Below are 14,725 nucleotides of genomic sequence, written 5' to 3' on the forward strand. Positions count from 1 at the left end.
GGCTAAGACCAGGAAGCAGCTAAGATGGCAAGCATGTTTCTTGTGTTCAGGGCCGTATCCTAATTCCCCAGTGCCTTACAGGCTTCCAGAGAACAAAATGTAGAAATGCAATCAAAACCTTTGCATCCCTTTGCCACTGAAGTTACGTTTTCAGTCTGGTGGCCACCAGGGCTACCATTCATCAGTCATTTGGTCCAAGTCATGCCGGAAAGTGTCCGTAGCTGCAAGGCTGAGCTCGGGGAGCTGCACATGGGATTGCTCTCACGGACCACTGTACATGGACACAGCGCTGGTGGGAGCTAAGACAGAAGTGGGAATACGTGCTTAAAAGATGGGATATTAGGAATTTCACAATTAGGTTCTACTCTCTTTCCTCCTTGGTACCCGGCTTGTGCTCCTCATGCATATCCCCGGTCCCTTCTCATGATCTCAGGTTTTTCCTGCCTTCCCTTCCTGAGCAGCTCTCTGTGTTGTCCTCTGCATTCTCCGTGCTCTCTCCCCAGTATAAGCGGGACTTGTCAGGGAACAAATTACAATATGGGGCTTCAATTCTATGTCCAGTTTCAGTCAGCTGTGAAGAACAACAAAGCCCACAGTTCATGATGCCTCACATGGATTTCCCTGCCTGCAAAACACAGCTCCCCTTAAGATTTCTGCCCTTTGGGGCCCCACTTTTAGCTCATGAATGCTGTCTGCTGCGTCTTCTCCCATACTCTGTATGCTGCTTGTATGGTCCGTGGGATGGTTCAGCCCCATGGCCTCTGCTTGGTAGTCTTGGGCTTTGACTTCTGCCTAGCTTTAGGCTTCTAACTGGCTGGGGGGGGGCAGAATTTGTTCCCCTCAGGAGGCTGGATTTCCTGTCATCTCCTCCTGCTGTCTGCCCTCTACAGCTCTCTGACTTCAGGGTGTAACATATTTTCTGTATTTCATAGTGGGCTCGTTTGGGGATCTTCTAGTATTTTCCTGAGCAGCTCTTTTGTTTCAGTCTGCGGTGGTGGTCCTGTCCTCTTGCAGGGACTCAGCTGCCAGCTTTGATGTGTTTGATGTGCAGCATCAGAGCAGCAGCTTGCTATCCCACAGTTTGACCTTCCTTCACAAACACCGAGCAGTTAAAAACAACTTGAGTTTCATGTTTGCTACCAAGAGCAGCACTCCCCACATTTCACTGCTCCTATCTTACAATTCAGTGCTTCCAGCAGGCCTGGCTGTATTTTGGGTCTAGCTATGAGCAAGGACAACTTCACTGCACCCCACACAGACTCTCTGACGGGTACGGGTTTCTAATGTGTGCTCCTGGCTCCCTCTCTGCCACCCTTCTGCATCCGCAGAGGCCCTGCTCCCTCCACAGCATCACGCTCCAGCCATGTCCTCACCTTAACTCATTCCCTTTCAGCCCTCTGCATGGCTTCAGGCTTTTACATTGGAATAATGAAGCATAACAGTCTCAATGTTTTTAAGTACATCAGTCCGGTTCAACTGTTCATTATCCCGCAGTATATTTAAACCAGCTCCTTTTATGTGCCAGACAGCTCTGCCAAAGCATCTACACCGGTAGCTGAATGGCCAGGTGAAGGCTAAATACACCATTTGGCATCATGGTTGTAGGAGAAGTAGCTAATGGCATCAGGCAGGTAATGGGGTGGATGTGGGGGTGTGAACGTCCAAAATGGAACCTTTGAACTCCCGAGCTGCAACTAGCACAGACTGGTTGTAAATTCTGGATAATGCCCACGCTAAACAACAGCGTCACATCCTGAATCCTCCAGTTAATAGAGAGCCATGAGGCAGAGTCAGCAGCTGGGAAGCTGGTTGTGCAGTGCACGTCTGCAGATAGACCGCTTAGACTGGGAAACCGAGGGCTTGGGCTCTGGAGAGAAGAGGTGTCCCGAAAGGCAGTGCCTTTGGACAGAAGAAGGGGGCCTGGAAGGAGGATGGCACTGATCCTGGAAGCAGGGGCAGATCCTGGAGATCACGGAGCAGGCATGTGTCTCACGGGCTGCCCGGGTCTTCTGGCTGGCGAGGGCCTCGCTGGAGATTTGGTGTGCCGGCAGCCCTCACACCCATGGGCAGAAAGCACATTCATCTGCCAGCTGGTCGGGGTGCGTCGTGCCAGCGAGGCCCCGCCGGGGGTTTGGTACGCTCGCACACCTCCAGCAAATCCCAGTATCCAGCCTGGCAGCGGGCGGGCGTTTCCCTGGCTCCCAGCCCTGGCAGTCACCAGCTCTGTCCTGCTCCAGCCACGCAAAGCAGCCGCCAGCCCGCTGCAGCTGGTCAGGGGGCTTCAGCTGCTTGACGCTGCCCCAGCCCTTATGGGCATGTCACAAGCTCTCCTCTTGTAGGGTTGTTTTTTTTTTTTTTTATTTTCCTACTTTTAGATGCAAATTTTAAATGATAAAAAGAAATTTTTTGTACGTGGTTAGAGCTAAGAATGAGAGTGTTTATCAGAAAAACAGTGTCAGGAATTCACAACTACCCCCAACCAAGCACTTGGCAATGCTAAGAAAGTAAGCATGTAACATTAGATGTTAAATCTGAACACAACAAAGCCTGAAAATTTAAGCAATTTCCAACCAGTTTCAACTCTAGCCTGCAATGTCACCATGAGAAAGAAAAAATTCTTTTCAAAAGTCACCTTATTTGTCACCAGGAATGACAAAAAACAACAGTAATTATGATGCTATGGAACTTGGATGGTGGCTACAGACAGAATTAGAGCTGTTTGGGCATAGAAATACGGATTTGAATTGGTCTGGAGATAGCATATGAATGTGCTTAAACTTGACAAGGATGGGCGCACGCAGGCAGCGGTGATCCCTGAGAGCTAAGGCTGAGCAAAGGTATCCATAAGCACATAGCCAGTGTCTTACAAATGAGGACTAGCTCTCCTCGCGTTTATGTCAATAAATGTGCACAACTGCTGAGCCGTGAGCCTTTTATTTGCATATAGTAAATCCTAATAAACTCCTCATTAGGCTCATTAGGCTTTACATGTGGGAGCATGTAAACAAAATAGTACTTCCTTTCCTGGGTCTAAGGTTTACAACCGTTATCATTTCTAGTAAGAAGAATTATCGTATGTTCATCATGTTGATATTTAGAGGCTTCAGAGGTACGTTGAGGTAGGTCCCTAAGATGTGTAGAGACTCATTACTGGGGCAGTTTTTCACTGTCAGCAGGTGCACTTAAAAACCTGTTTGTGCTAGGGAGGTTCTTTTGTCTAACAACAATCCAAAGTTCATGGGCATGAAATATTACTGGGAAAATTAGCATCTTTAAACTTACATAACAAAAGGTGCTCATGGAAAGAGAGGAAGAGGAAAAGGTATGCTGGCCATCTTCAGCATTTCTGCAATATGGAATTAGGTTCTGCTGTGAGATTTGTTACTGACTTGAGGCACATGTACATCTATTTAATCATTTAATTATACCTGCAACAGCTGGAAAGAACATAAAAAACCAGGCAAGTTGGTAGCTTGGGTTTTTTTCCTACCCTGTGTCTTACAAGAATGAATGAAGATGAAGCTAGCCGCAGCTCCTAGCAGTCAGACCATGTGCCCCCTGTGTAGAGCTTTCTGGCACGGAGAGTACCACGTGCCCACTGCCACCTCCTCAGAAGATGCAGTGCGGCTCTTCCTGCTCCCACGACATCAGGAGGAGCTCAATGGACCGAGTGCCTGCCACGGCCCCCATTCTGCAGCCGCACTCCTTACTTTTCCCAGTCCGGAGGCAGAGTGGAGCTTGCAGAGCAATGTGAAACACACACAGAAACTTTAATTCAAAAATAGAGGTTCAGTTAAAAAGTAGACTATTAATTAAAAAAAAACAAGGTGGGTGGGGCTTGGGAAGTTGGAAAGTTTTCCTGTGCCATTCACATATGTAAAATTTCAGGACTTTTTGTTGGGGCAACAAAATTATCTAACCAAAACCAGGTAAGTCATAGCCCTATCTAAGGCTTTGGCTGTCCTACATTTAGGTGGTTAGGAACCAGCTACATGCTAAGTCTCCATTTTTCCCACTTTCGTTTTGCAATCCCTAGTTGCAAATTATATGGAAAACGCTGTGTCTAAAACAACAGAATTGCCAATTGGATGCAATATGAAATAATTCAGATTGCATAATCCTGTTTTAAATACAAGATAATAAATCCACTGTTAACTTTCAAAGGTATGAATGAATGTTTTGCTGAAATGACACAGTTAACCAGGCATATTGATTCTGTACAGCTTCTGAAACAGAAAAACTCCTTTCAGTGCTTAAAAGAAATGGGAGTCTTTTTCTTTTTGTTTCCCTCTCAGGGATTCTGACATGCCCAGAAAAGTAGAATATTCATCTGGTTTTGTTCACTCTTGAGAACAGACACCACACACTGTTATATTAATGTAGTAAATCTTCCTAGCAATGTGTTATCAATTTTCAGGTGTTAATCAACGAGACTGGTATCATAGTAAAACTATAAGAAACAACAATACATTATTAAAAAGCACACTGAAGCACCTATTCATAATTTTGTACATTCTGCTCGGAAGCCTGAGACATCAATGAATTCTTCAGCATCCTCATGCAACATGCTCTTCTCTCCTGGTACTAGTGTATGAGCTAGTATTTACTCAGGACTCAAAATGACTTAATTTTTGTTTGCTGGATCATGTCAATTTTGTTTTGCTGTATGTTTCAATTAACAGGTGTGTATGTAATATAGACTGCAGTGGATACAGTTTTAATCCTGTATGTGCTTCTGATGGAAGTTCCTATAACAATCCATGCTTTGTTAGAGAAGCATCATGTCTGAGGCAAGAGCAGATCGACATCAGGCATCTTGGACACTGCTCAGGTAGGCTTAAGTCCGTTTTTCTGGTAAATGTAAATTCTGATGTAAGTGGGCTTTGTAGAGCTTTTCCAATTTTGATCAGAAGTCACTGATTCAGTTACCAGTGAACTCCCTGGCTGTATTTTAGAGTTCCCCACACAGAGGTATGTTTACACTACATACATACGTGCTGTGTTTACATTACCTTCCTTTGGCTGCTGTTACCTGGAAAGACAGCAAAAGTTCTTCCGAGAATCTAAGCAATAGTCCAACAGGTCTTACATGAGAGGGTGGTTAAGAAGTAGGAGAGCAAAAGGAATACCGGTGTGTGGGAAACGTTCCCTCTTGTTGCTGTGGGTTATACAATGTACTTCCAAAGTGAGTCAAGTTGGGCCCCGATTGCACAAATATTTATCCACTTTCTTTTTCCAGTGTTGGAATGGTGCACTGAAACCCTCTGTCCACTGTGTTGTAATTAATCACGTGCATGACTCTTCAGTTTTGGGCTCTTGCAGTTAGGATCTTCTCATGGGAATAACAGGTTTCCACCATCTCTTTGACAGTTATATCTAGACCTGTAACTTGCACAGTTCCAAAACCGAAAGAGACTGTCACCAAAATAACCTAGGCCCATACATGGAAGAGTTTTTAGTTCAAAACCTACAGCTGGAAGTGTGCCACATGCTGGTCTGGCCACTGGGGTTACTGACTCTGTTACTGACCTGGCGTGCTACCAGCCTGGTAGTATGGAAGGAACAACGTGGGAATGTGTCCAGTTTTACTGCAATTAAAATACTTCTTCGAATATTATTCTGGCTTCTCATGTAGTTGTCTGGAAATAAGCCTTTCCTAATAGCTATCCTTGCATGTGTTTATCATCTAGAAACAGATGACACCAACGCGGTTGGAAAGAAAGACGATGGCATGCAGTATCGGCCAGAGGTGAAAGGTACCGTGCTGACTTTGTGCTGTTTGGTTACGGTTTCACAAGATGAGAAAATAAGAGCACGCAGGTCCCTTCTCGTCTGCCTCACAGCTTTGATTTCTGTAACGGAGACAGACCTGCAAACAGCTTCTTTCTTACAGCACTGACGTTGCAAGGCTGGCAAGAAGGAGGTGTGCGTGATTTGTGAGTTTTGCCTGCTCTGTTCCTCTAAGATGCCCAGCTGCTCCCCACCCAACGCAGCAGTAACAGGATTAGAGTCCCCCCAAGTGCTGTGAAAATACCTTTATTGCAAGACAGCAAGCCATGACATTCCTGATGAAATGACCCAAGCCCCCCGCCCCCCCCCACCATGACCCCATCTTTTCTGATAACTTCTGAAAAAAAATGGCAGATTCTGTGTTAGGTTGTTTTAAAATGTTTTCAGTAAACTAATATGCTGAATCAAGTCAGTTGAAAATGTTTTACCTATATGAACCTTACCTTAGCTATATGAACCTTACTATAAATGAAATAAGGCAGAGTTTCACTTTCTGCTCAGTTGTTTTATATGGTAGTAGCCTCTGTGTGTTAGGTACATTCTCAGAACAAATATGTTTCTGCATTTCATGGCTCTTGCTCAAAGCGTTTCTCTCCATGACCAAACGTCCCTGTCTTTCTCAAGTTATTGGCAAAGAGCAGGTCTGCATAGATGTTAATCTTTCCTCCTCTTCTCTCATGAATAATGGCACTGTTATCTTCTGTGTTAGCTCTGGCCTTTAGCTGTTTCTGTCATACTTGTTTTGCGCTCCCATGGCCTCCTGGAGTAAAGCCATCCCACCATGGCTTTCAGCATTCCTTGTGTTCCTCTTGAACAGCCATTCAGTGCCAAAAAGCTCCATATATTTTTCTTTTTTCACAAATTCTCTTATTTTTACTCCATATAATGTACCAGTTGGAATGATTTAATGTCAATTTTCACTTACATATGAAGGCACAAAAGGCACCAAATGGAATATACATCTTATTATGTGATGTAATGAAACACCACTTTTGGTTCCTATTCAGAAGAAGTTACAGCCTTTTATTCATTGCATATAAATTTCCCTTGAAATCTAGTTAGTGAAAAAAATATTGTATATAATAATTATTATTATGATTATTGTGTATAGCGTGTGCAGTCTCAAGTTTGGCAAATGATGTGCACGAAGGGAGTATGGCTTGTGCAAAAAAATGGTTTTGAAATTTTTTTATGCAGCAGTCAGGTCTTTTTAGATAGTGAGAGCCTGAAGTGAACTACTTTGAATGACTTTTTCTTCCAGGGTAAAAGAACAGTCCACACTTTTGTCTGTTTGCTTTTGCTTTAAATTCCTGTGAGTTATTCTTGTTAAGCCCTGTTCTCTAAATGTATAATAGCTTCCGGTCTCCAGAACCACGATGGTCTCCTTCTCCTGCAGTGCAAGTGCCTGCCTAAAGTTACATCAGAAAGGTCTCGCTTCCCAGATTCAGCTGGCTTGCTGGTTTTATCATGCCAAGATGGGCATCAGGGTTTCAGTTTTTGTGCACGCCTCTTCCTTCTGGTGAACTATCTGAACTCTTATATCCAACCGCTCTTTCAAGGCTCCTACACCAGTTAAACCTTTCACTTTGAAGCTCTGAAGCAGTCTAGCAGGCCTCTCAGATTAAAAAAGGCTTCCTGTCAGTAGGTAGGTAAATATCTATTTTACACTAGGAATCACCTCCAGCATTGAACAACATCTCTTTGCTTAATACAAGTTTTGCCTCTGACTTGGGTGGCCATGGCTACCTGGCCACCTTTCAGGGCAGGCACCTTTCACTGGGCCTCACATTCTGTATTAGTACATACATTAAAACCAGACATGGTGCAGCTATCTGAACAGACTAATATAATTGTATGTAGCTAATTACTAGCCTTTGATTGGGACCAGATGTGACAGTAATTATCTGCTTGGAGGAGGAGGGAGGCAATGGTTTTGGGATGAGCCATCCCCACTTTTCTCCTCTTAGACACACCACGACATAGTCTATTCCATCAGGGCAGCGGTGCGCATATTGTCAGTATTAGGCAATGTTCTTCCCTTGTATCAAGTCTTCTGTATCTTTGAAGCATAGCCTGAACCAACAGACTTCCTTATATCTAAAACCTCTAATAGATTTTTTTTCTCCTGGAACAAATTAGAAACCATTCCAGAAGATGTTCAGGGAAAACCTAAAACAGCAGCATGCTTTTTTTTTTTTCCTTGTATAAATACATTATCTTTCTTGCTGGTGTTATTTCAAATATCTGCAATTGTATAAGAGATTTCTTCTTCACAGTCCCTTTTTGCTTTGCACCTGCAGTTCATTACATTGCAGTCTTGTATTTGTGACGCTATCGTCTATTGCTATGGAAATGAACATAATTCCACAATTATGCTCATATCTTTAGATCCCTGCTCTTTAGAGAAGTTCATTATGAAATACCAACTTCTGTATTTAGAACTTTTATGGAACAATTTTGGGGAAAGAATGGTTGAAAATGTACACAGCTTTAGGTAGTTTTAGTAATGTGACAGAAGCACGAAAGATGTTGGTGCAGAAGGGGCTGCCTTCCTGTGCTGGGCTGACCCAGCCAGCAACTAAGCACCCACCAGCCACTGGCTCAACCCAGCCATCCCCCAGCAGGATGAGGGAAAGGATCAGAAGAGCGAGCATGAGAAAAACTCATTGGTCAAGATAAAGGCAGTTTAAGAAGTGAAGGGAATCAAAAGAGAAAAAAAACGAGCAATGCAAAAGCCATCACTCACACCGTCCCACCAGCAGACTGATGCCCAGACAGTCTCTGAGCAGCGGCCACCTTGGAAAGACCAAATCCCCGGTTTTTATTGCTGAGCATGATGTCGTATGGTAGGGAATACCCCTTTGGTCAGTTGGGGTCAGCTGTCCTGGCTGTGTCTCCTCCCAGGCTTTTGCCCACCGCCAGCCTACTGGCTGAGGGGGAAGCAGAGTGAGGAGCAGAGGAAGCCTTGATGCTGTGCAACCACCCTCCAGCAACAGCCAAAACACTGCTGTGTTACCAGCACTGTTTCAGCCAGAAATGTGAAACACAGCTCCATACGGGCTGCTATGAAGAAAGTTAACTCCATCCCAGCCAGCCCCAGTACACTTCCCAAAGGAATGGGTATTTTAAGCTCATGGAAAGTTCCCTTTCCATAAAAGTGTTTCTCTGAGGAAGACTGCTATTGTAGTGTGTTTGATTTCGGCTATAAGACTGGTGGTACCAGTCAGATCAGGGCTTTATTGAGTTGTTTTTTTACCCAGTAATCATAAAATATGGTTTAGCTTCTTCGTAACCCTTCAAGTTTTTTCCTCTGTTTAGACATGGGAGAGAACTCTCTGTATCTATGTCTTTGCCCCAATGCCACTGACAAAACTTCTGCTGATCTTCCTGCATTGGCTTGTTTCTGTCATGGATACTTTTCTCCTTTCGAGAAACCTGACATAAGAAGCATATTTAGATGTCTCTGAGGATCATTTTTCAGTGTAATACATCCTGGCAGATCTCTGTAAGGTGTCTCTGAAACTTCACCTTTAAGCCTTTGCTCTATTATTCTGTATTCCTTTAATCACTGCAAGTTTCTAAGAGTATGCTATTCTTGGTTGAGATTTTTTATAAATATCATACAGCCATATATAATTGCTTATGTATATTTCTTTTTAAGATGCCAGTGATCAAAGAGAAGACATTTACATTGGAAACCACATACCTTGCTCAGAAAGCTTCAATGGCTACTGTATACATGGAAAATGTGAATTCATTTATTCCACTCAGAAGGCTTCCTGCCGGTAAGTCCTGCATGCCTCCAAAATGTGCTTGAACTTGCTGTAAAGCTTAATCAAAATGCTCTCTAGACATAATTACAGTATATATCAGTTTGCAGTTACCTAAGCTGCGGCGCAGGAGCCAGTACGCTATCCCTATGCTGTGGGCAGCGCCCAGCTGCTCCAGTCATGCTCAGAGGAGAGGTTCGGTCAGTCAGGTAGTTCGGAAGCTGAATCCTTCTGAAGACTGTGGCCTCACTGTTGTCTCCTTCTTTTCAGCTGCTAAATCCTATCTAGAGGAAAAATATCCACAAAAAACTGCCTTTGCCTCGCATGGCTTCTCCGTATGACTGCTCTTTCCCCATTGACCTCTCAGTCTGTTCTTATGCTATCTATATATTTTATTGCTCTTGTCATAAACTCTCTCTAGAGTATTAATATCTTATTTTTAACATGCACTGCCCTTTTTCACTATAATAGGCTTCATCTAGAGAGTATAAAATTGCAAAATATTCTTTAGCCCACATTTTTTGTCTATGGTATAATCTAGCAGCTCAATACACTCAGTATTCAGCCACTCAGTGTTTCCCAGGAAATCTGAATGTTCCATTTTATTTCCTTACCTACCAGGTAATTTTTTCTTTACATTTCACCAACTAAATTCTGCCTCTTCATTTTCTTTAGAAAATAAAATTAATTTAAAAAGTTGTTTATAGAAAAAGGCCACTTCTTAATAACATGGAGTGCCCTAATTATTAGGACGTTTCACTCCTGAAATTTTATCTTGCAGGCTTGTACATTTCAGATTAATGTGGTTGAAGATGCTATAACTCTTTGCTTTCCTTTGCTTTCGAAACTTCAGCTGTAAATCCATTAGATACTATCACATTTTCTCACTTGATCTTTATTGATCGAGGATATTTAGGGGTTTTTCCACTGCCAAGATTTAAGGGTTTCCAGGCTGATGAGGGAGCAGGAGGCCCAAAAGGCAGAGCCAGCATGGTTGTTGACTTAAGCATTTGAAAGCTTATATTATTCCTTTTCCCATCCGAGACCCTTTCTTGTTTATTTTCACCTTTCCAGTAGGACTTACTTGTTTTTCTCTTTTCTTTGGCCAGAACTAAGACAGCTCAACATGGCTTTGCTTCTCTTGGGAAACTGGGCGCATCCCCAATGTCATCTTGGTGGGCATTAGGCAGCACTATTTGATTAGTCTTCTTTTGATCTAGAGCTGTGTTTAACACAATTGCTGATGGATTTGTCCTCAAAATATTCAAAGTAGAGGTATTTCAAGGAAAACATTCCTGGCTGAATGAACTAATTTTTTTATTTCAGAATTTTTTTCTGGATGGCACTAATCATATAGTCATTTATTCATTTATGATTCAATTACTATTAGATCATTTAAATATTTATTATTACTCTAATAATTACTGATAGACAATGTTTTGATGAATTTAATTAATCTACCATCCCTTTAAATTCTATTTTATAATTACATTTACTATTACTGCCCTCAATTATTTATTTAAACAGCCTGAACAGTATCTCAGCACTGGACCCAGCACAGCAAACCTCATGTGGTTCCAGTCAAGAATTTCTGACTGTCAGTTCTTAACCCTAAGTGTCAGATCTCCTTTGGATTTTTCTTGGATATTTAAATACTGATGGTCTCATACTTCATGCATGTTTTCTGCTGGAGCAGAGTTATTATGGAAACAAATTATTTATATCAGACCGCAATCTGCCGTAGTAATTGTGTACCTTTACCAAAGAAAAATATTCTCTCTTTCTCTGGCAAGGAAAATATAATGATGAATGCCAGGGGTGGATTTTTGTTTTCAAATGCTTTGCATTCTCATAGACATCTAGTATATACATTGTTTAATTTGGTCCTCGTTTCCCGGTAGTGATATATGTGAGGTATCAAGAGGACCTGCAAAACTGCAGAAAGTACCTGCGCAGGGCAAATTCTGACTTTCATTTTCAGTGGGGGCAATGAATCTCCTTGCTTAGTGTACAGCAGCCCTCCAGGACTGCTGGCAGGCAGGTGGGAGGAAAGTTTTGTAGTAGTCAATTGCATAATATTTAGCGTAGCAGCCTTTGCACAGCTGGGATCTGGTCAGTCTCCTGCTGCCCGCCTCGTGCAGCGCAGTTCTGCCCTGTCCTTATGGCAGGCTGCATCAAGGAGGCACGGCTCAACCCTTTGCAAAGAAACCTAAGCTGCTTTGCGCTAGCTCAATTAATTGATTGGTCAGCATATTTTGATAAATCCATGCTGACCTCTATCTTGCTATTATATTAATGCTATATTATCTTGCTGTATATTAATGCAGCAGAATGCTCCAAAATCTGTTCTACTAGTTTAAGGTAGCTTAAACTAGTGCCTAGTACTTCATCTCACCACCAGTATAGTTCTTAACCCAAGCACTTCTTCTTTGCAGGAATTCAATACTTCTGAATCTACAGTCAATATTTCTCAGAAATAATTTCCTGTCACTTTGGTGTTTCTGAGGAAACATCTTTGAATTACTTGTGCCTCCTCTGCTTTAACGCAATTCTCACATTGATCACACTTTGACTGTTACCTTCTTTAATGAAAACAAAAGCAAAGTAACAAATAATAATTCAGCCCTCCTCACCAGCAAGGAGTCCTCTTTCTTATTCTTTCTGTATGACTACCAACATGTTCCCCATCCTCTTCCTTCTTGTATGCTAATACGTGTTTCTCTTGATTTCCTTCCTAGCCTTTAGTGAGCTTACTTACAGTCCCTGGGGGCTTTTCTTTAACAACTCTGCTCTTACTGGAACTTGTTTCATGCCTCAACCAAAACTCCTTACAGAGCAGCTCATGGCTGGAGAAAGTAGAGTCACAAGATTATGAACATGTAAACCCCAGCCATTAGCCCTGCATGCAAAGGCGGATTAGGAGTTGCATTAGCAGTTGTAGGAAGGTCTGTGGAGTAATTATTTCACTCCTCCAAACAGAATTAATTCTGACCCTAGCACAAAGCTTTTGGATGGATGAGACTGATTCTGTGTTGTGTTCAGGCTTATCTGATCCAGTTTTCAAAATGATTGTTTCTCTGCCTGTGTGTAAGTAATTCTTCTCCAGTTTTCCACTATAGAGCTGGGGACCAATTGTATGATTCAGTTGCCCTTAATGATGCATTCGCATCAGTTGCTTTTAAAGGATAGCTGTACAAGGAACTTGTTCAGGGATGTAAGTGGTGGCCTTTGATTCCGGAGTGTCTTGGGTGGCTCTTGCCTTTCCTTGTGGTGCTTCAGACTCTTTTGCCTTGCAACGTGAATTCCTCCGGAGCGTGTTTCCACTGCCACTTTCACCGCTGGCACATCTTGCGTTCCCTGAACACATCACTGATGAGGAGCAGCCGCTGATGAGTTTCTCATTGAGCTAACTGCTGCTTTGCTTGGCCAAGATACCTTTTAGAGCAGCCACTTCTCTTCTGTCTCCAGCCATTTCTCCCCACCCCTGGCCAATTTTTATGGATTCTTCCATGACCTCTCACTTGAACAGTTGTGGACCATTGGGTTTTCTAACCCGACCTCCAGAAAATTTTGGTTTGGTGACAAAGCAGGAGGGGGTCTTGTCCAATAGTTTTTCCAGGATTCCACTTCTGTAGGCTGCAGCTTGAAAAGAGATCTTCCTTTTCCCCCATTTTTCAAGGTTTCTCTTCCTCTTTGTCACTTCTCTCCCATAGTGACATTGCAGCTGAATGAGCATGCTCATTTTGTGTTTCATGAGCATGCTTCTTTACGTTTCATTTAGCCTTGTCTACTCGTTTCACGTAGTTGCTTTATTCTTCCTAAATATTGCCCCAATGTAATAACGACCCCACATATTTCTTTTGCCAAATCAGGGCCTTCACCACGCTGGTATGTTTTCAGAGAGCCACTAGTAACCTTATCCAGGAAAGCAGATCATATCTGCTCTGTCTCTTCTCTCGCCGTAGAAATCCAAACCATTCCCCAACCCAAGCGCTACCACATCTCCACCTTCTCACCAGCTCTTTCACAGCTGGAGTCACCTTGGACTCCTTACTTTGTCTGCAAAATGACTGGGCTGTTGTCAAATTACAGATTCCATGAAATATTTGTTTTCTTTTTCAGGTGTGAATCAGGATATACTGGACAGCACTGTGAAAAGACAGACTTTAGTATTCTTTATGTTGTCCCAAGTAGACAAAAGCTTACACATGTCCTTATTGCAGCAATAATTGGAGCTGTACAGATTGCCATTATAGTTGCAATTGTCATGTGCATAACAAGGTAGGTAAAGACAAAAAGAGTGAAAAATCACACATTGTATGGATATGCTTTTTCTGTATTTAAATATTTGACCCCCAAATGTTATGTGCTTTAACATGTATCCTAAAATACCCATATAAAAAACACCTAAGGACTGAAGCGGAAGGATTATGTAGCATCCTATTGCCTTTTTTTTTTTTTTTTTTGTGATGAAACACACGATTGTTTAAATTCACAAACCACCAGTAACCACTCTGAAGCCCCAGACCAAATACCCAGCAGAACAGGTCAGCCTTGAAACACATCCCAAAGGTCAGCTACTGTGTTAGACCTTCACTGGAGTTATTCAAGCATTGCTGATATCTTATAGAAGCTATGATCCCCTCCCCCCGCCCCGCCCAGTGAAACCAGAGAGGTTGACAAGATGCTGTTCCGTGCAGTACCACTGTAAATGGTGTTACACAGAGAAAGAAGTATCCCTCACACCATATATGCTTTCTGAAAATTAATGTGCAGCTAGTCCCATTATTAGGTACTCTCCATGGGAACCTATTTTATGAAATGTAAAGATGCACAAGCACAGAGTTCAAGTTTCTGAGTTGTCTCAGCCTGTCGCCCTGTATGAAAACTGAGATGAGAGCCATGGATTCTTTTTGATGACAAGGGATTCAGTTTGCTCATCAAAGACTTGAACCCAACGAGGACTGAGGGCTCTGGGATAGATTAAGGATGACTTAGTTAACTTATAGGTGCATGAAACATTTAAGTCCTGCACTTGGGCATCCATGCCACACTTTGCCTTTTCCTCCTCAACTCATCCTTCACTTTTTCGGCTCCAGTAACACTGGGCCATAAAACTTTATGCTACTGCGTTAGTGCATGGCTTCCCAAACTCAGTGATGTAG

General features: G+C 42.7%; 1 protein-coding gene across 1 annotated transcript in view; it reads left to right on the forward strand.

Annotated features, from left to right (window-relative positions):
• The window catches only part of TMEFF1 (transmembrane protein with EGF like and two follistatin like domains 1), a 123,325-nt gene that overhangs the window by 107,675 nt on the left and 925 nt on the right, over positions 1–14,725 (forward strand). Inside the window, exons 6-9 of the mRNA XM_075705038.1 lie at positions 4,683–4,831; positions 5,691–5,756; positions 9,452–9,575; positions 13,683–13,841. Coding sequence (XP_075561153.1) covers positions 4,683–4,831; positions 5,691–5,756; positions 9,452–9,575; positions 13,683–13,841 — 498 coding nt within the window. The remainder of the gene's footprint in view (positions 1–4,682; positions 4,832–5,690; positions 5,757–9,451; positions 9,576–13,682; positions 13,842–14,725) is intronic.

Source organism: Pelecanus crispus, chromosome 2, assembly GCF_030463565.1.
Source record: "Pelecanus crispus isolate bPelCri1 chromosome 2, bPelCri1.pri, whole genome shotgun sequence".
NCBI lineage: Eukaryota > Metazoa > Chordata > Aves > Pelecaniformes > Pelecanidae > Pelecanus > Pelecanus crispus.